The sequence below is a fragment of the Phyllobates terribilis genome, unplaced genomic scaffold (assembly GCF_046119375.1).
Source record: "Phyllobates terribilis strain yellow unplaced genomic scaffold, ASM4611937v1 Scaffold_1__5_contigs__length_1240528914, whole genome shotgun sequence".
In the NCBI taxonomy this organism is placed as follows: Eukaryota; Metazoa; Chordata; class Amphibia; order Anura; family Dendrobatidae; genus Phyllobates; species Phyllobates terribilis.
The window spans coordinates 559,428,317-559,450,764 of NW_027362761.1; the positions used below are offsets into that span (position 1 = coordinate 559,428,317).

General features: G+C 43.6%; 1 protein-coding gene across 2 annotated transcripts in view; it reads left to right on the forward strand.

The window, feature by feature from the left end:
• The window catches only part of MYO5B (myosin VB), a 255,729-nt gene that overhangs the window by 109,984 nt on the left and 123,297 nt on the right, over nt 1-22,448 (forward strand). For both annotated transcript variants that reach the window (XM_073680474.1, XM_073680475.1), the window contains exons 5-6: nt 9,562-9,718; nt 17,578-17,721. In XM_073680474.1, coding sequence (XP_073536575.1) covers nt 9,562-9,718; nt 17,578-17,721 — 301 coding nt within the window. The remainder of the gene's footprint in view (nt 1-9,561; nt 9,719-17,577; nt 17,722-22,448) is intronic.

Consider the following 22,448-nt stretch of genomic DNA (forward strand, 5'->3'; position numbering starts at 1 on the left):
TAATACACACAGTGATGTCACAGTACAGAGAGAATACATACAGTGATGTCACAGTCCAGGGATAATACACACAGTGATGTCACAGTACAGGGATAATACACAGTGATGTCACAGTACAGGGATAATACACACAGTTATGTCACAATACAGGGATAATACACACAGTGGTGTCACAGTACAGAGATAATACACACAGTGTTGTCACAGTACAGGGATAATACACACAGTGATGTCACAGTACAGGGATAATACACACAGTGATGTCACAGTACAGGGATAATATACACAGTGATGTCACAGTATGAGATAATACACACATGTCACAGTACAGAGATAATACACACAGTGATGTCACAGTACAGAGATAATACACACAGTGATATCACAGTACAGGGATAATGCACACAGTGATGTCACAGTACAGGGATAATGCACACAGTGATGTCACAGTACAGGGATAATACACACAGTGATGTCACAGTACAGGGATAATACACACAGTGATGTCACAGTACAGGGATAATACACACAGTGATGTCACAGTACAGGGATAATACACACAGTGATGTCACAGTACAGGGATAATACACACAGTGATGTCACAGTACAGGGATAATACACACAGTGATGTCACAGTACAGGGATAATACACACACTGACGTCACAGTACAGGGATAATACACACAGTGATGTCACAGTACAGGGATAATATACACAGTAAAGGGATAATACACAGTGATGTCACAGTACAGGGATAATACCCACAGTTATGTCACAGTACAGGGATAATACACACAGTGATGTCACAGTACAGGGATGATAAACACAGTCATGTCACAGTACAGGGATAATAAACACAGTCATGTCACAGTACAGGGATAATACACACACTGATGTCACAGTACAGGGATAATACACACGGTGATGTTACAGTACAGGGATAATACACAGTCATGTCACAGTACAGGGATAATACACACAGTACAGGAATAATACACAGTGATGTCACAGTACAGGGATAAAAAACACAGTGATATCACAGTACAGGGATAATACACACAGTGATGTCACAGTACAGGGATAATATACACAGTGATGTCACAGTACAGGGATAATATACACAGTACAGGGATAATACACAGTGATGTCACAGTACAGGGATAATACACACAGTGATGTCACAGTACAGGGATAATACACACAGTGATGTCACAGTACAGGGATAATATACACAGTACAGGGATAATACACAGTGATGTCACAGTACAGGGATAATACACACAGTGATGTCACAGTACAGAGAGAATACATACAGTGATGTCACAGTCCAGGGATAATACACACAGTGATGTCACAGTACAGGGATAATACACAGTGATGTCACAGTACAGGGATAATACACACAGTTATGTCACAATACAGGGATAATACACACAGTGGTGTCACACTACAGAGATAATACACACAGTGTTGTCACAGTACAGGGATAATACACACAGTGATGTCACAGTACAGGGATAATACACACAGTGATGTCACAGTACAGGGATAATATACACAGTGATGTCACAGTATGAGATAATACACACAGTGATGTCACAGTACAGAGATAATACACACAGTGATGTCACAGTACAGAGATAATACACACAGTGATATCACAGTACAGGGATAATGCACACAGTGATGTCACAGTACAGGGATAATGCACACAGTGATGTCACAGTACAGGGATAATACACACAGTGATGTCACAGTACAGGGATAATACACACAGTGATGTCACAGTACAGGGATAATACACACAGTGATGTCACAGTACAGGGATAATACACACAGTGATGTCACAGTACAGGGATAATACACACAGTGATGTCACAGTACAGGGATAATACACACAGTGATGTCACAGTACAGGGATAATACACACAGTGATGTCACAGTACAGGGATAATACACACAGTGATGTCACAGTACAGGGATAATACACACAGTGATGTCACAGTACAGGGATAATACACACACTGACGTCACAGTACAGGGATAATACACACAGTGATGTCACAGTACAGGGATAATATACACAGTAAAGGGATAATACACAGTTATGTCACAGTACAGGGATAATACACACAGTGATGTCACAGTACAGGGATGATAAACACAGTCATGTCACAGTACAGGGATAATAAACACAGTCATGTCACAGTACAGGGATAATAAACACAGTCATGTCACAGTACAGGGATAATACACACAGTCATGTCACAGTACAGGGATAATACACACACTGATGTCACAGTACAGGGATAATACACACGGTGATGTCACAGTACAGGGATAATACACAGTCATGTCACAGTACAGGGATAATACACACAGTACAGGAATAATACACAGTGATGTCACAGTACAGGGATAAAAAACACAGTGATATCACAGTACAGGGATAATACACACAGTGATGTCACACTACAGAGATGATACACACAGTGATGTCACACTCCAGAGATAATACACACAGTGGTGTCACACTACAGAGATAATACACACAGTGATGTCACAGTACAGGGATAATACACACAGTGATGTCACAGTACAGGGATAATACACACAGTGATGTCACAGTACAGGGATAATACACACAGTGATGTCACACTACAGAGATGATACACACAGTGATGTCACACTCCAGAGATAATACACACAGTGGTGTCACACTCCAGAGATAATACACACAGTGATGTCACAGTACAGGGATAATACACACAGTCATGTCACAGTACTGGGATAATACACACAGTGATGTCACAGTACAGGGATGATACACACAGTGTTGTCACAGTACAGGGGTAATACACACAGTGATGTCACAGCACAGGGATAATATACACAGTGATGTCACAGTACAGGGGTAACACACACAGTGATGTCACAGTATAGGGATAATACGCACAGTGATGTCACAGTACAGAGATAATACACACAGTGATGTCACAGTACAGGGGTAACACACACAGTGATGTCACAGTATAGGGATAATACGCACAGTGATGTCACAGTACAGAGATAATACACACAGTGATGTCACAGCACAGGGATAATACACACAGTGATGTCACAGTACAGGGATAATATTCACAGTACAGGGATAATACACACAGTGATGTCACAGTACAGGGATAATACACAGTGATGTCACAGTACAGGGATAATACACACAGTGATGTCACAGTACAGGGATAATACACACAGTGATGTCACAGTACAAGGATAATACACACAGTGATGTCACAGTACAGGGATAATACACACAGTACAGGGATAATACACAGTGATGTCACAGTACAGAGATAATACACACAGTGATGTCACAGTACAGGGATAATACACACAGTGATGTCACAGTACAGGGATAATACACAGTGATGTCACAGTACAGGGATAATACACACAGTGATGTCACAGTACAGGGATAATACAGTGATGTCACAGTACAAGGATAATACACACAGTGATGTCACAGTACAGGGATAATACACACAGTACAGGGATAATACACAGTGATGTCACAGTACAGGGATAATACACAGTGATGTCACAGTACAGGGATAATACACACAGTGATGTCACAGTACAGGGATAATACACAGTGATGTCACAGTACAGGGATAATACACATAGTGATGTCACAGTACAGAGATAATGCACACAGTGATGTCACAGTACAGAGATAATGCACACAGTGATGTCAGAGTGCAGGGATAATACACAGTGATGTCACAGTGCAGGGATAATACACACAGTGATGTCACAGTACAGAGATAATACACACAGTGATGTCACAGTACATGTCCTACTTTCCCTTTGATAATTGGGGGAACTATTAGGCTATGTGCCCACGATGCAGAAATGCTCCGGATTGTTTCCTGAGCGTTTCTGCATCTCCCCTGGCAGAAAAACCGCATGCGGATTGTGCGTGCGGATTGTGCGTGCGGATTCTACATGCGGATTGTGCATGCGGATTGTACATGCAGATTGTAAATGCGTTATTCCTGCCAGGGACATGCGGATGTGAAGCGTTCTTCACATGCATTTCCGCATGCGGGTTGACAAGCGCTTTCCAGGCGATTTTAGCATCACTTGGAAAGTGCTTGTCAACTTGGTCACACTATATAAATCCATGCAACCGGCATGGATTTATATAGTGTGACCGTAAAGAATGGTAAAAATAAAAAAATAAATATACTTACCTTCCGATGGCCCCCGGAGTCTTTATTCGCTCCGTCCTGGCTTGCCGGCAGCTCGAAGTACACTGCACTGAAGGACCTGCCGTCACATGACTATGACGTCAGCGCAGGTCCTTCAGTCCACTGCGATCTGCCGGCATGAGAGGACGAGCGCACCGGGGGCCATCAGAGGGTAAATATAATATTTATTTTTTATTTTATTCTTTTTTTTACAGGTTCTATGGTACCCAGGTCTGGAGGAGAGTCTCCTGTCCTCCACACCCGGGTACCATCCGCACATTGGAACGTATGAAATCCGCATGTACAGATGCAGTGATGCGGATTCCATGCGTTCTAATGCAAGTCAATGGCGGCGAAAACGCAGCGCTTCCACAAAATAATTGGTAGTGCTGCATTTTTTTCCGCAATGATAATCCGCAGCGGAAATTTCCGCAGCATGTGCACAGCGCATGCAGATTATCATTGGGGAACATGGCAGGCCTTCTACCATGCGTTTTTTAAGCGTTTCTGCAGCTTTTTTGCCGCTGCGGAAACGCTTAAAAAATGCATCGTGTGCACACAGCCTTACAATTCCTGCCCTGTGTTTACTTGGACAGTTTAGAGCGGTTTACTTAGTTAATTTCTTTGTGTTCTTTATGTAGACAAACATTACTACAGAGCGCTGCCTGATCTGTGAGTAACTGCAACTAACAGAGCAATGGTTTAGGGATTCTCAAACGTGACATGAGGAAGCTCATTGTCCTTAAACATACTAGAAATATATAAAAGGGTTGAAAAAAAATAACAAGAACATTGTATGTTTGATATGTCCCAATTTGGCTGCAGCGTAATTTTTTAGCTACTTTAATGTTCAAAAGAAATTGTATAATTGTGAATAAACAGGTTCTGGAATCACCAGAATACTTAATCCTTAACGCCCAGTCGCCCACATATGAGTCTAGAAAATACATTCCTTCTGCTATACTGATTCTGAGTTGATTACACTCCAGAGCTGCGTTCACTATTCTGCTGGTGCAGTCACTGTGTACACACATTACATTACTGATCCTGTACTGATCCTGAGTTACATCCTGTATTATACTCCAGAGCTGCACTCACTATTCTGCTGGTGCAGTCACTGTGTACATACATTACATTAGTGACCCTGTACTGATCCTGAGTTACATCCTGTATTATACTCCAGAGCTGCACTCACTATTCTGCTGGTGCAGTCATTGTGTACATACATTACATTAGTGACCCTGTACTGATCCTGAGTTACATCCTGTATTATACTCCAGAGCTGCACTCACTATTCTGCTGGTGCAGTCACTGTGTACATACATTACATTACTGATCCTGAGTTACATCCTGTATTATACTCCAGGGCAGCACTCACTATTCTGCTGGTGCAGTCACCGTGTATGTACATTACATTACTGATCCTGTACTGATCCTGAGTTACATCCTGTATTATACTCCAGAGCTGCACTCACTACTCTACTGGTGCAGTCACTGTGTACATACATTACATTACTGATCCTGTACCGATCCTGAGTTACATCCTGTATTAGGCTATGTGCCCACTATGCAGAAATGCTGCTTATTTTTTACACTTCTCCCTAGCAGGAAAAAGCATGCGGATTTTACATGCTTTTTTCCTGCCCGGTAGAAGCATTTGTCAAGTGTTCTTCACATGCATTTTCGCAGGCGGGTTATCAAGCTCTTTCCAAGCGATTTTAGCATCACTTGGAAAGTGCTTGACAACTTGGTCACACTATATAAATCCCTGCAACCGGCATGGATTTATATAGTGTGACCAAGTTAATAGTTAAAAAAAAGAATAAAAATGGTAAAAAAAAAAAGATTATACTCACCTTCTGATGGCCCCCGGTCTCCTGTATGGTGCGCCCTTTCTCCCCGGCAGCTCGCGATGGTGTAAAAGGACCTTCCATGACTTAATTTTGTCATGTGACAGGTCACGCGACCGCCGACGTCAGCGGTCGCGTGACCTGTCACATGACTTAATGACATCATGAAAGGTCCTTTTACACCATCGCGAGCTGCCGGCAAGCCAGGATGCACCATACAGGAGACCGGGGGCCATCGGAAGGTGAGTATAATGTATATTTTTTATTTTAAATTCTTCTTTTTTTTTTACAGGTACCATGGTACCCGGGTCTGGAGGAGACTCTCCTCTTCTCCAGACCCGGGTACCATCCGCACATTGAATCGCTTAATATCCGCATGTGCACGTGTAGTCATGCGGATATTAAGTGATTCAATGCAAGTCAATGGCGGCAATTACGCCGCGTTTCCGCAAAAATAATGGACATGCTGCAGATTTTTCCGCAATGATAATCCACAGCGGAAATTTCCGCAGCATGTGCAAAGCACATGCGGATTATCATTGGGGTTCATGGGGCACGTATTACCAAGTGGTTTTTAAGCGTTTTTGCGGTGGAAATTCCGCGGCAAAAATGCTTGAAAAACGCATAGTGGGCACGCTGCCTTATACCCCAGAAATGCACTCACTCTTCTGAAAACTGTGTACATGCACTAGGGGGAAACTATGCCCATAGTTGTCAGTTTATTCATACATTTCTGGAGAAATAACAAAGTTATGACACAATGCAAATTTCAAAGTAAAGATGCTCCGAATTCTTGTTTTATTGGGAATACAAGTTCCCGTATGACCAGTAGACATTAAATCAAGGTATTTTTAATTATCAAAATTAAACCTGCCAGGAAGATTCTGATATTACAGGTTCGGGCAGTTCAGATCTATGAAGCGTATGATGATCTTCTGCCTAAACAAGTCTGAACACCGGTTTCCTTTGTATTTTGAATGATTGGGCAGAGTTAGCAGCACATTACTTTGATTGACAGATCGGCCTCCCTGGAGGTTCTGCAGCAGCTTTACGTGCCAAGTAGCCAGATAATTACTGAGAAGTGAAGGTGTAAATGTAAATTATCAGCCAGCTCCTCTGAGACAGCGTCTAAAAATGCTTTTCTGATGACTCTCCGTATTATTCTTTTAATGGGATATTTTCTGACCTACAAGATAGAGGGAGGGACATAGAATTTATTCAGCGTCGTCAAGAATTCACTGATCACAAAATCACCCATTTATATGGAAATGATTCAAAATTTTTTGTTTAGTCATAACTACAATGAACCTGATCTACTTTTTCTATTGAAGCCTGCTTATATTATCTTCTACTCTAGTCACACCCAGAGCTGCGCTGGAATCCTCGTGTGCCTCTTCTGCATACCACTGTGCAGACAATCACAATGTATAGATTGCTGCACTGCATTGCAGTGGGTGACCCGGTGACCAGGAGATTCAGCCCCTGTAATCCAACAATGGCTGATGATGGTAACAACTTCCTGCCTGCCAGTAGAGACGGATACATTTCTTTTTACATTGTTATTTTATATCTTGGCATTCAGAGCTGAATCTCAGACAGACTCGTTAATGTTTATTGGTTTCCGTTAATGTTTTCTCCACGCTTTGTGCTGACATGTCCGATCCAGCTGCTCCGTGTAAGAGTTGAATAAGGGTTCAGGAATCATTAACCCGTTACTGTGGTCTAGAATTGGTATTGATGTGAATTGATTAGTTACTAGAAACGATGTTTAGGGTCATGAAACCTTGGGAACGTACATAATTCATCCAATGATATCCCACAAAGGTAATAATGAACACAATGGTGTCACCGTATGGGGATAATACACACAGTGATGTCACAGTACAGGGATAATAAACACAGTAATGTCACAGTACAGGGATAATACACATAGTGATGTCACAGTACAGGGATAATACACACAGTGATGTCACAGTACAGGGATAATACACAGTGATGTCACAGTACAGGGATAATAAACACAGTGATGTCACAGTATAGGGATAATAAACACAGTGATGTCACAGTACAGAGATAATACACACAGTGATGTCACAGTACAGGGATAATAAACAGTGATGTCACAGTACAGGGATAATAAACACAGTGATGTCACAGTATAGGGATAATAAACACAATGATGTCACAGTACAGGGATAATACACAGTGATGTCACAGAACAGGGATAATACACACAGTGATGTCACAGTACAGGGAAAATATACACAGTGATGTCACAGTACAGGGATAATACACATAGTGATGTCACAGTACAGGGATAATACACATAGTGATGTCACAGTACAGGGATAATACACATAGTGATGTCACAGTACAGGGATAATACACACAGTGATGTCACAGTACAGGGATAATACACACAGTGATGTCACAGTACAGGGATAATACATACAGTGATGTCACAGTACAGGGATAATACATAGTGATGTCACAGTACAGGGATAATACACAGTGATGTCACAGTACAGGGATAATACACAGTGATGTCACAGTACAGGGATAATACACACGCAGTGATGTCACAGTACAGGTATAATACATACACAGTGATGTCACAGTACAGGTATAATACATACACAGTGATGTCACAGTCCAGGGATAATACACACAGTGATGTCACAGTCCAGGGATAATACACACACAGTGATGTCACAGTCCAAGGATAATACACACAGTGATGTCACAGTCCAGGGATAATACACACAGTGATTTCACAGTATGTGGATGATAAAAATTTATGTCACAGTACAGAGGTATTAAGCACAATGATGTCACAGAAAAGGGATAATAAATAGTGATGTCACGGTACAGTAAAGGCCAAAAGTTTTGAGACTGATACAAATGTTGGTGCTTACAAAGTTTGCTGCTACAGTTTTTCTAGTGGCAGTTTGCATTAACTCTAGATTATGAAGAGTGATCAGATGATCTGGAATGCACTACCCAGGACAATTCGATTAATTCCCAAAACCCACAGTTTTAAGCATGTTCTATGTGGCTCAGTGAGCAAAGCATTGACATTTTGGATCCATGGCCAGTAAACTCCCCCGATCTCAATCCCATTGACAAAACTGTGATGAACTCCAAGCACTGATGAGACAAGAATGGGCGCTTGTCATCAGTCAGGATTTGGCCCAGAAGCCGATATCCAGCTGCCAGGGCGAAGGGCAGAAGTCTGTCGAAATAGGGGACAACACTATAAATATCGAGTCTTTATATAAACGATGTATAGAGACTTATGAAATTATGATTATTGTACTTCTGTAATCATAGAAACATCCGACTAAAAGGTCTAAAAATATAGAAGCCGCAAACTGCGAAAAACAAAATTTGTGTCCGTCTCAAAACCAAATGTATATATAATATAATAATAAAGTCTGTATTCTTTTTCTCTTATCTGCCAGGGATGAGAAGAACCAGTCCATTATTGTAAGTGGAGAGTCTGGAGCTGGGAAGACTGTATCTGCCAAGTATGCCATGAGATACTTTGCCACCGTCGGGGGTTCTGCCAGCGAAACGAACGTGGAGGAGAAAGTCCTGGCGTCCAGTCCCATTATGGAGGTGAGACTTCCTACATGTGGCTACGTCCAGGCAATGCCCGTGCAGCAGGTTCACGTTTATTTGTGGGCTTTTTGCATGTAATCAGATATGAGCGATTTGATTTGCGCTGTCCTGGTCCGGCGTCCAGTCTGGTCCTCTGTGGCAGCCGGTGTCTCTTACTGCTCACTCATTCAACATCATGAAAGCACAGAGCCTAGAACGTGCCGTATGCAAAAGTGAAGACCGGCTGCCATTGAGGACCGGTCCAGGACAGTGTTAAATCGAATAGCCCATCTCAACATGTAATACTACATTTCACCTTTAGTGGCCGCTGTTTGCGCAGCAATAATTGCAGATCGCCAGAGGCAAGAAAAGCCTAACCCGCGGTGATCAGCTGATCGCAGCATCAAGAGAGTTTGTCCCCTTTTAATAATTGCAATATATTAAGACCTCTGAATCTACACGTACTTGTCAGTTTAGGATCATAAGCTCAAGATTGGGATCAGGTGTACGACATATACCCACCTCATCCGAAGATAACGTCCACATTGACACGGATGACCTTCCATTCCAGATATACAGGTGCTTCTCACAAAATTAGAATATCATCAAAAAATTAATTTATTTCAGTTCTTCAATACAAAAAGTGAAACTCGTATATTATATAGAGTCATTACAAACAGAGTGATCTATTTCAAGTGTTTATTTCTGTTAATGTTGATGATTATAGCTTACAGCCAATGAAAACACAAAAGTCATTATCTCAGTAAATTAGAATATTTAACAAAAAACACCTGGAAAGGCTTCCTAAGTGTTTAAAAAAGTCCCTTAGTCTGTTTCAGTAGGCTCCACAATCATGGGGAAGACTGCTGACCTGACAGATGTCCAGAAGGCAGTCACTGACACACTCCACAAGGAGGGTAAGCCACAAAAGGTCATTGCTAAAGAAGCTGGCTATTCAGAGTGCTGTATCCAAGCTTATTAATGGAAAGTTTAGTGGAAGGAAAAAGTGTGGTAGAAAAAGGTGCACAAGCAACCGAGATAACCGCAGCCTTGAAAGGATTGTTAAGAAAAGGCCATTCAAAAATTTTGGGGAGATTCACAAGGAGTGGACTGCTGCTGGAGTCATTGCTTCAAGAGCCACCACACACAGACGTATCCAGGACATGGGCTACAAGTGTCGCATTCCTTGTGTCAAGCCACTCATGACCAATAGACAACGCCAGAAGCGTCTTACCTGGGCCAAGGAGAAAAAGACCTGGACTGTTGCTCAGTGGTCCAAGGTGTTTTCAGATGAAAGTAAATTTAGCATTTTGTGAAAACACAAAAGTCATTACAGTATCTCAGTAAATTAAAATAATTAACAAAAAACACCTGCAAAGGCTTTCTAAGCATTTAAAAACGTCCCTTAGTCTGTTTCAGTAGGCTCCACAATCATGGGAAGACTGCTGACTTGACAGATGTCCAGAAGGCAGTCATTGACACACTCCACAAGGTCCCAGAGTCTGGAGGAAGAGTGGAGAGGCCACAATCCAAGCTGCTTGAGGTCTAGTGTGAAGTTTCCACAATCAGTGATGGTTTGGGGAGCCATGTCATCTGCTGGTGTAGGTCCACTGTGTTTTATCAAGACCAAAGTCAGCGCAGCCGTCTACCAGGACATTTTAGAGCACTTCATGCTTCCCTCTGCCGACAAGCTATTTGGAGATGGAAATGTCATTCTCCAGCAGGACTTGGCCCCTGTCCACACTGCCAAAAGTACCAATACCTGGTTTACACAACAACAGTATCACTGTGCTTGATTCGCCAGAAAACTCGCCTGACCTTAACCCCATAGAGAATCTATTATAGAGAATCTATGGGGTATTGTCAAGAGGAAGATGAGAGACACCAGACCCAACAATGCAGCTGAGCTGAAGGCTGCTATCAAAGCCACCTGGGCTTCCATAACACCTCAGCAGTGCCACAGGCTGATCGCCTCCATGCCACACCGCATTGATGCAGTAATTGATGCAGAAGGAGCATGACCAAGTATTGAGTGCATTTACTGAACGTACATTTCAGTAGGCCAACATTTCAGATTTTAAAATAATTTTTCAAGCTGGTATTAGAAATTTATTCTAATTTACTAAGATAATGACTTTTGTGTTTTCATTGGCTGTAAGCCATAATAATCAACATTAACAGAAATAAACACTTGAAATAGATCACTCTGTAATGACTCTATATAATATATGAATTTCACTTTTTGTATTAAAGAACTAAAATAAATTAAATTTTTGAGGATATTCTAATTTTGTGAGAAGCACCTATAGATTATTAGGTTTGCAGGAATGATTCATCCTGGCAGAATTAACTACGGTAGTTAGGTGTGGCATTCTTCAGATGAGTAGCGCAGATAATGGACAGCTCGACCCATTTTTAATTTGCAGATTTCATTATGCCAGAATTCATTTGATATGACCGCGCTTAATCAATGTATCCAGTATTCTTTCACAGAAAGGTAACGTCGATATTCTAATGCTAGAGGCAGACAACACAGAAACCATCCCTGATCCATGATGATGATGGTGGTCACAGCTCACCTCCTCCCCCCTCTCACTGCACAGTAACATCTGTACATGCCACAGAGCATGCTCACTACACTCCCCAATAAAAGACAATCATTCATGTTCTGCCAAGTCTCTTGCTGTACTTTCTTAGATACTTTGTCACCTTCTCTTTAAGTGTGAGACTAAACTTAAAAGAGTTGTCCCCATTCAGATAATCTTGGTGCCCGGGAACAGTTTGTTCTAAAAAGGCAAACCATACTTTACTCACTATCCTCCGGTCCAGAGCCAAGTCTCCTCGGCTGTTCCCGGTTTCTAGTATTCACTGCGACCGTGCAGCGGCTATTCAGTGAGTGAGCTCAACGGCTCTGTGCAGGGCGTTTCGTCTACAGGGGTAAAGTCTCTAAACTCCCTATTTGACTTTCGAAATGACGTCCTCGCCGCACCCAATACCCGACACTTGGAGTGGCGGAAGGAACTCCGCTCTGGACCCGGGGACAGTGAGTAAAACATCCTTTTTTTTTTTGTTTTGTTTTTTTAAACTGAGCCAGGAGCCCAAGATTTTTTGAAAGCGGAAGACCACTTCAATCTGTTTTTCACTGGACCACCTATTCATTATTTGCACGCAGGATAGGGGATAACTTATTGATCGGTGGAGGACTGACCCCTGGCACCTGCACTGATTGGGAGAACTGAGACTTCTGAATGGCCGCCCCTCCATTTTTTCCCTTTGGGGCTACAGAATAATAATAATAATAGTAATAATCTTTATTTTTATATAGCGCTAACATATTCCGCAGCGCTTTACATACATTATCGTCGCTGTCCCCATCGGGGCTCACAATCTAGATTCACTATCAGTATGTCTTTGGAGTGTGGGAGGAAACCAGAGAACCCGGAGGAAACCCACGCAAACACGGGGAGAACATACAAACTCCTTGCAGATGTCGTCCTTGGTGGGATTTGAACCCAGGACCCCAGCGCTGCAAGGCTGCAGTGCTAACCACTGCGCCACCGTGCCGCCCTGCAGAAAGCTGTGCTCAGCTTTTTCCGGCAGCGGGATAAAGAATGAATGGAATGACGGTCGGCGATCGGACTCCCGTATATCAATATGTTATCGCGTATAGCGTGGATTGGAAGATAATTTTTTTTCCCGACAAAATTTTTCAAAGGGGTTGTCTGTAACTTTGACATTGATGGCCTATCCTTAGGATGGGTCATCAATATCTGATCATGGGGGTGCGCCATCCAGCACCAGTCAGCTGTTACCGGTGCCAGCGTTGACCGGAAGTGCTCAGTTATGGAGCTGCACAGCTCTCAGCTATATAGTGGCTGCAGCCTGGAACTGCGCTTCCGCCCCTGATCAAATCAAGACGGGCGGATGTGCAGTACTCGCTGTGACCACAGTACAGTTGACTGAGCTGAGCACTCCCGGTGGGTGCCGGCACTAGGAAAAGTTGACCGGTGCTAGGTGGCGCACCCTCACGATCAGAAATTGATGACCTATCCAAGGGTACAAGTCCCAGACAATGCCTTTAAGTTTCCCGAACCGAGAGCAGTAAATGCCCTTATTAACAGTCACTTCCAATTTATTTTCCAGATAAAATACAATTTTTTTGCATCTTGCTGGTAGCAGACACGTTTCCATAAAGCAAGCGCTACTTGTAATTGTAAAAAGTAATTAAGCGATATTGTGACGCATCACTGAGATTACCCGGGGTTGATCTGATTCAGCAAAAAAAATGAGCTGCAAAATCATAAAATATGTTCCCGAGCTTTCAGTCACCACAGGCCGTGAATATATTGACATTTTTATCACAAGTTATTACCAGTTATTGCCTGATGGTAAGTATTCAGTTTCCCTGCAGTGCCACCACTGGAGAAATGTAGTATTACACAATGTCTATACAAATCAATTGGTTGTCTGTGAAATACCGGACTGGACCAGGTATGAGCGGACCCGTGGAAGTTTGGGGTCTGATACCTGACCCAAACTTTTTTCCAAAGTTAGGTTCGGGTACCAGAACTGTACCCAAACTTGAACCAGAACCTGCACCCCATGAAAAACAATATGACCCGGACTTTTGATGTGGAAAATTCTCTTGCTTTCCCCCCAGACTTCCCCCGAACTCCGAATATTGCAACGGGCTTCCGGGAGAAGGCACTGTTCGGCATTTAGCACCGGACACTAACTGTCTGGTGCAAACACCGAACTTTTAAGTTCGGGTTTGCTCATCACTAGACAGGACAAGTTCTTCATAGCAAGAGACACTCTTTGTAACTCTCTTCCCTCTGGCCAGGAGATAAAAATCCTGAGCAGAGGACCCCTCTAATAACTCAGAATTCCCTATTAGGGGGTCTGTCCTTTCTTAATTCTGCCTCCTTGATGGAACGTTTAGATGTGCAGCGATGTGTTACGATACTGGTGTAGTACTGCTGTATACCAGTGGCCAAAGGAGCACAAGCAGGAACAGCAAGCGGTAGTAGAAGTTCTTGAAGTTAACAAGGAGTTGTCGGAAACAATCTGTAAATGACTTGGAACAGTCAGGGTAAGCATGTTCAAGAGCTGGAGACTGAAACTAGACTAATAGCTAGACACAATACTCAAGCAATGAGTGAAAGGTCCATGTGGCTTTAAGTAGGCCCAAACAGGAAACGAGATGGATTCCATAGATTCAGAATCCTCCATCTTGGTAAAGGGCAATTGCAGAACATAACAGCAGCCTCCAGTGGTAAGGAGTGAAACTGCAGCACAATTATTAAAATGAACAATAGTGGCCACTAGTGGTCAAACTGTAGAAGGGCAACAGAAATCTGATGTAGGAGAGGATGCGTGGTCATGCTCATTTTCATCTGCAGAAATGACTGCTTAAAGGAGCCCATACACGTTAGATAAGTCAGCCAAAAGGACCAGTTTCAACCACACTGGCGTTATAGTTTAAAACATCGGTCGGGAATGATAGATTTTTATGGACAAAGTAACAGACAAATCACCCTGTGGGAGTCCGCCTTGACAGTGCAGTAAGGGCGCTTTTTTGTTCCGCCACCCGTTCAGTGGCCCCGTCAGAGCTTACGTCCAAACTTCCCGGAAAACGGCACCGGACTTTTGCACGGGGACATAGACTATAATGGTGCCAACAGAGTGACCGTGTGCTCAGTCGTGCATCATTTTTGGCCGTGTACGCCTACTGGAGACGGACACTCAGATGTAGGCGACTTGTAGAGTTCTCTCCTGTAGCATGAATGAGTCTGTGTACAGATAATTCTGGTCTTGGGTTCAGTCTCTCAGTCTCTTATTAGGTCAGTCAGAGGTAAGATGAAGCTCCATGTCTCGGGTTACTAAGACCTGAATGGAGTTCTGCGTAAATCATCTTTGTTTCTATGGTGGAACAAGGTCAGCTTTGTATGGAGTCCTGCCCGAGGATATAAGAAGATCACAATGTAACCAGAGCAAGTTTGAGATCTGTATATACCGTCTGTCTGTCTATCCTCTTATTTATGTCCAGATCTATCTAAAATGCCCAAACAAAGTATAGTCAGCACACCTAAAGCTGACCACACACATGAGACGACTGTCGGCCTAATGGTGCTAAGACCAATCATATGGTCGACAGCCATTATGGCCGGCTCTCCCATACACAGGAGAGGAGCGCTTGCTCGGTCTGGGTTCTCCATGAGAAAACTGCCGACAGACCTCTCTTCTGCTGGCTTATCTCCAGGAGAACAATTCGATCGTCGGTCTGAAATCGAACATGCCCGACGGACATTGCCACCATAAATGTTATTTCATTGGCCAAACCTGTAGATAGTGGCTGGATTGGCCTGCATTAGTGTAAAGTGTATAAGCGCTACATGGCGACCTGGACCACAATACAGGTCGTGCAGTCAAAGTTTTGCTATTTTGCAGCTTCATTGCAGTGCAATACAAGTGAACGCAGTCACGTTGCGACCCCAATGGTACCGTCACCAGAAGAAGCAAGTTGCAAAAAAAAACAGCCAAGTTGGATTTTTTTGGAACTTGCTTTTGACTGTCGCAGTACCATTGGGGGCTCACAATGCAGCCCAAGTCACTTGTAGCAGCCACACACAATGGTGCCGTAGCCAAAGTCGCCTAGACGAGGTTATATTACATTTACAAAAAGGTGTGCCTTTGTGTGTATATGTTTGGGTTTTTAGTTTTTAGGCCTTTTTTATATTTGTGCCAAATTCATTGTCTCTTACGCTATTTTTGCATTCGATTTTTAAGCCCTTGTCATTTTTCATTTCGGTTTGTTCAACATATGCAAGAATGGTTTTCATTACCCAGATGTTTCCTGCTTTGTCGCAACTCTTTGAAATGTTGCAAACTTTACGTAGTTATTTTTTTGCAGTTTAAGAATAATGCTGATATTTTAAAGCTTATTGTAAAGGGGGGGCGAGACATTTTTACTCACAAAAAAAAGAAAAAAAAATTAATAAAAAAAAAAGGACCATAGACTTTTATGTCCATTTATCCATACAAACATGTACACTGTACATGAAATAACTAACTGTACATAATAAATAATACTAAAATAAACTGTACATAATTACAGTAATTAAATAAATGTACATAATAAGAAATGCACAATAAATAACTGAACATAATAAATAATACATTATTACTAAATAACTGTACTTAAATAAAAAATAAATAACTGTATAAATAATATAATTGCACAAAGTAATACAAATAAATGTTTAGTAAATAATATAATTGCACATAATAAAAGTAATGCATAAAAATAATAAATAGCTGTACAGAATTAATAAAGAATTAATACATAATTGTACATAATAAATAACTTTACATAAGTAACTACATAAAGAAACTGTGCATAATTAATATAATTACTCATAAGTAATACAAATAACTGTGCATAATAAATAATACATAGCTGTACATAATAATGATAATAATAATAAATAATAAACTCTACATAATAAGTAAATAATTAATAAATACCTGTACATAAACTGTGGTCTTTGTAGGGTTCGCATAGTAAAGTGTGACAGGTAATAGGCACCTTGCTACTAATAAAATCTACAATGTCTCTAAATTTTGCACTGATATATACCATTTTGTTAAAAAGACTTTGAAACCAAGTCTGAATGTGACTATATTGATGTAGTTCTACTCTCAGAAAAGTTGAGAATAACCTGGGGATGTTTTATTTGTGAGGTGCACTTTGTCGCAGTGGACTCTGGGTGGCGCTGTTTTATGTAGGGTGTATTCTATTATCTGCCTTTTTGACCATCAGACAATGCTGTCCGGACCCTTCAGTGACGCTCACCTCTGACCTTTTGCTCATACAGGCCATTGGGAATGCCAAAACCACCCGGAACGACAACAGCAGCCGGTTCGGGAAATACATCCAGATAGGATTTGACAAGAGATATCACATCATCGGTGCCAATATGAGAACCTACCTGCTGGAGAAGTCACGGGTCGTCTTCCAGGTTGGTGGATTTTAGAGTTTTCTTGCACTTTTGAATAAGACGTTTTCTCCATCATCCGGCTTAGTGGCATCATATTTAACAAGAAGTAACTCCTCCTGAGTGACTGTATTTGTAGGGTTTTAAGAGGTTGGTTGTGATTGTGATTTATTCTCCATTCACATTGAAAGCTGCGTTTTCTGACTCAGGACCAATGCCTAGACTAAATCTCCTACTGTGCTGCATTGTTAGCAATGGAATTTTTTTTATGCATTAGACTGTGGGTCTGTTCATAGAAATTTCCATCCAGATATTTAAATAAAAATCTATCCAAGAAACAAAAAAATCTGTCCAGCACCTCCGAACAGAACTGAGCAAGTGTGAACAGGCGCAGACCTCTGTGACTGCAGTAGGAAATAGGAATATATGGGCCCTCTGCAGCCCAATAGCTCTTCATAATGCACAATTTCACCTGCTTTGGAGGTGGATGTGGCCCCCCGAACCCCTGTGCGGCTGCACAGGTTGGACCAGTGATATGTCCGCCCCTTATAGCAGGGATGCAGCTTACATATCACATGGTCAGTGTTCACACATCTCGGCGCTCACAGAGGCTGCTGTGTTCCTTGGTTTGTATCTATTGTTCTATTTTACCTATATCATTTATTTTAAAGTATCTTGTATAAAATAAGTGTGCCAGGGGAGGGGGCTTGTGGGGATGGGATGTTGGGGGCAGAATTTGGGCAATAATAGTCCATTCGGGAGTCTTGCGTTCCTCGCAGTTTATGACATGGTGACATATTGGGCGGCCATCTCCACCATTGATTCCTCTTCTCCCAGTAGGGTGCGGAGTTTGGGATGTGAGTGCAGTGCAGCAGGAAATGTGCCTCGTCTTCCAGCGCCCCCTGCTGGTAGTGCTGGCACATTCTGTTCTCCCGCGGCTTGTATGTCCGTCGGTGCCGCCCTGTTTCCACCTCTAGGCTTTGGGCAGTACAGTCTCAGGGTCAGCCTGGTTTTGGGGTGATGTAACCTCTCCAGATATGGGGCCAAAGTGTACTCCCTCTGTAGTTCCCGGTAGATGGTGAGTTTCTGGGCTTTCGCTAGTTCACTTTTCCATCCCTTTATGTATTGCTTCTTGCAGCTCTTCGAGGTCCACTTTATTTGGCCTTTTGTCAGGGTGTGTTGTTGACTTTGGCTGAACCTGGCTTCCGCGGTTCCTGGCTTGCTGTGGGCTCCGGCTCAGCAGGGCTTTATGATGGTAGGAGCTGGGGTTGCTGCTCTGTATGTGTGCCTGAAGTGATAGCGCCCTCTTGTGTATAGTGAGCCAAATGGGGAATCGGCCCAGCTCAGCCCTACAGGCTATGTTTGAGGTGCTGCGACGGACCTGGAGGAGATATTTGCAGAACTCCAGGTGGAAGACTTCAGTAGGGCTGAGATCCCACTTTGTCTGGTCTGGGTAGGTCTCTGTGCCCCATGCTTCGCTGCCATACAGCAGTATAGGGGTGATGACGCTGTCAAATATCTTGAGCCAGAATCTCACCGGTGGTTTGAGGTGGTATAGTTGTCTTCTGATGGCAAAGGAGGTTCTGCACGCTTTTCTTTTCATGGCCTCTGCTGCTTGCTTGAGGCTCCCGGTTTGATTTAGCTCCAGACCGAGGTAGGTATAGCTACTGCTCCGCGTGGAGCCATTTAATGTGAAGGAGGGAGTGGGGTTTTTGTTCTGGTTCCTTCTCTGAAACATCATGACTTTGGTTTTCTTTTGGTTGATGGGCAGCGCCCATGTGGTTTCCAACACTGCCAGGCTGTCTTGGAGGCCTCTCTCGGTTGCGGAGAATAGCAGGAGGTCATCTGCGTACAGCAAGAACTTCACCTCTTGGTCGTGCAGACTGAGGCCTGGGGCGGAGGAGGATTTCAGACCTGCAGCCAGTACATTTATGTAGATATTGAATAGGGTTGAGTTCAGACTGCATCCCTGTCTGACCCCGCAGCCCTGTGTCTGTATCTCTCTCTCTCTCTCTCTCTCTCTCTCTCTCTCTCTGTATCTCTCTTTCTCTCTGTCTCTCTCTCTCTATGTATATCTTTATTATTATTATTATTATTTATTATTATAGCGCCATTTATTCCATGGCGCTTTACATGTGAAAGGGGGTATACATAGCAAAAACAATTACAATAATCTTGAACACAATGTGACAGCGACTGGTACAGGAGGAGCGAGGACCCTGCCCACGAGGGCTCACAATCTACAAGGGATGGGTGAGGATACAGTAGGTGAGGGTAGAGCTGGTCGTGGAGCGGTATGGTGGACCGGTGGTTACTGCAGGTTGTAGGCTTGTCGGAAGAGGTGGGTCTTCGGGCTCCTTTTGAAGGTTTCCACGGTCGACGAGTCTGATGGGGTAGAGCGTTCCAGAGTAGGGGGGGAAGCACGGGAGAAATCTTGTATGCGATTGTGCGAGGAGATAAGAGGGGAGTAGAGAAGGAGATCTTGTGAGGATCGGAGGTTGCGTGCAGGTATGTAACGGGAGACTAGGTCAGAGATATATGCAGGAGACAGGTTGTGGATGGCTTTGTATGCCATGGTTGGGGTTTTGAACTGGAGTCTGAGTAATGGGGAGCCAGTGAAGAGATTGACAGAGAGGAGAGGCCGCGGAATAGTGGGGGGACAGGTGGATTAGTCGGGCAGCAGAGTTTAGGATAGATTGGAGGGGTGCGAGAGTGTTGGAAGGGAAGCCACAGAGCAGGAGGTTGCAGTAGTCAAGGCGGGAGATGATGAGGGCATGCACTAGTGTTTTTGCAGATTCATGGTTGAGGAATGTGCGGATCCGGGAGATATTTTTGAGTTGGAGTCGGCAGGAAGTGGAAAGAGCTTGGATATGTGGTTTAAAGGAGAGCTCAGAGTCCAGGGTTACCCCAAGGCAGCAAGCTTGAGGGGACTGGGGAGAGTGGGCAGCCATTGACGTTGATAGATTGGTCAGTTGGGGGGGTTGAATGAGATGACGGAAAGATGATGAATTCTGTTTTGTCTATGTTAAGTTTTAGAAATCTAGCAGAGAAGAAGGATGAAATAGCGGACAGACATTGTGGGATTTTGGTTAGTAAGGAGGTGATATCGGGTCCAGAGAGGTAGATCTGTGTGTCATCAGCATAGAGGTGATACTGAAAGCCATGAGACTCTATGAGCTGTCCCAGGCCTAAGGTGTAGATGGAGAAGAGTAGGGGTCCTAGAATTGAACCTTGGGGGACACCAACAGATAGGGGGTCAGATGAGGAGGTGGTGTGTGAGTGGAAGACGAAGACACTGAATGTCCTGTCTGTTAGGTATGAGGAGATCCAGGATAGGGCCAAGTCTGATGCCGAGAGAAGAGAGAGTTTGTAGTAAGAGGGCATGGTCCACTGTGTCGAAGGCAGATGACAGGTCTAGGAGGAGGAGGACAGAGTAGTGTCGCTTGGATTTGGGGGTTAGTAGGTCGTTGGTGACTTTAGTCAGCGCAGTTTCAGTAGAATGATGCGGTCGGAAACCAGATTGTAGGCTGTCAAAGAGAGAGCAGGAGTAGAGGTGGGAGGATAGCTCAGAATGGACGTGTTGTTCCAGTAGTTTTGAGGCATAGGGGAGAAGTGATATGGGGCGATAGCTAGTCAGAGAGGATGAGTCAAAGGAGGGCTTTTTGAGGATGGGTGTGATTGAGGCATGTTTGAAGCATGAGGGGAAGACCAGTTGTTAGTGACAGGTTGAAGAGGTGGGCTAGGGCTGGGATGAAGATAGTGGTAAGGTTTGGGATGAGGTGGGATGGGATTGGGTCAAGTTTACAGGTGGTGAGGTGTGATTTGGAGAGTAAAGAGGAAAGTTGATCTTCCGTAATGGTGGAGAAGGTGGTTGTGGTGGAGGAGGGTTGAGTAGGTGTGGGGAGGGGCTGTGGGGACTTTGGGCAAAAGCTTTGTCTGATGGTGTCCATCTTCTGCTTGAACAATGAGGCAAAGTCTTCAGCTGAAATAAGAGGAGAGGGAGGAGGCACTGGGGGACGGAGGAGAGAATTGAAGGTGTTGAATAGTTGTTTGGGGTTGTGAGACAGGGAGGATATGAGAGAGGCAAAGTATGTTTGTTTTGCTGCAGTGAGTGTGGACTTGAAGGTAGTGAGGGACTGTTTGAATGTGATGAAGTGCTCATTGGAGTGGGACCTTTTCCATCTACGCTCAGCAACCCTGGAGGCCCTTCGCAGTTCTTTAGTTAGGCTGGTGTGCCAGGGTTGTCTGTTGATTGTGTGAGTTTTGGTTTGTGTGAGGGGGCGACCGAATCGAGAGCTGCAGCTGTTTTGCTGTTGTATAAAGTGGCAGCAACATCTGCATCATGTAAGGAGCTAATGTCTGTAAGAGGGAGAAGGGATTCAGAGAGTGAGTGTAGGTCAAGGTGTTTGAGATTTCTGTCAGGGTATGCAAGTTTGTGGAGTGGAGATTGTTGCCCTGGAGAGGAGAGGGTAGAGAATGTAAGTAGGTTGTGGTCAGAGAGAGGGAGAGGTGAGTTAGAGAGGTTGGATAGGGAACAGAGGTGGGTGAAGATGAGGTCCAGTGTGTGGCCGTCTTTGTGGGTGGGTGTGGAAATCCACAGAGTAAGACCGAAGGAGGAAGTGAGGGATAGAAGCTTAAAGGCAGCTGAGAGGGAAGTGTCAAATGGGGATATTAAAGTCGCCCGTGAGGATAGTGGGGATGTCAAGGGAGAGGAAATGAAGTAGCCAAGTGGTGAAGTGGTCAAAGAAAGT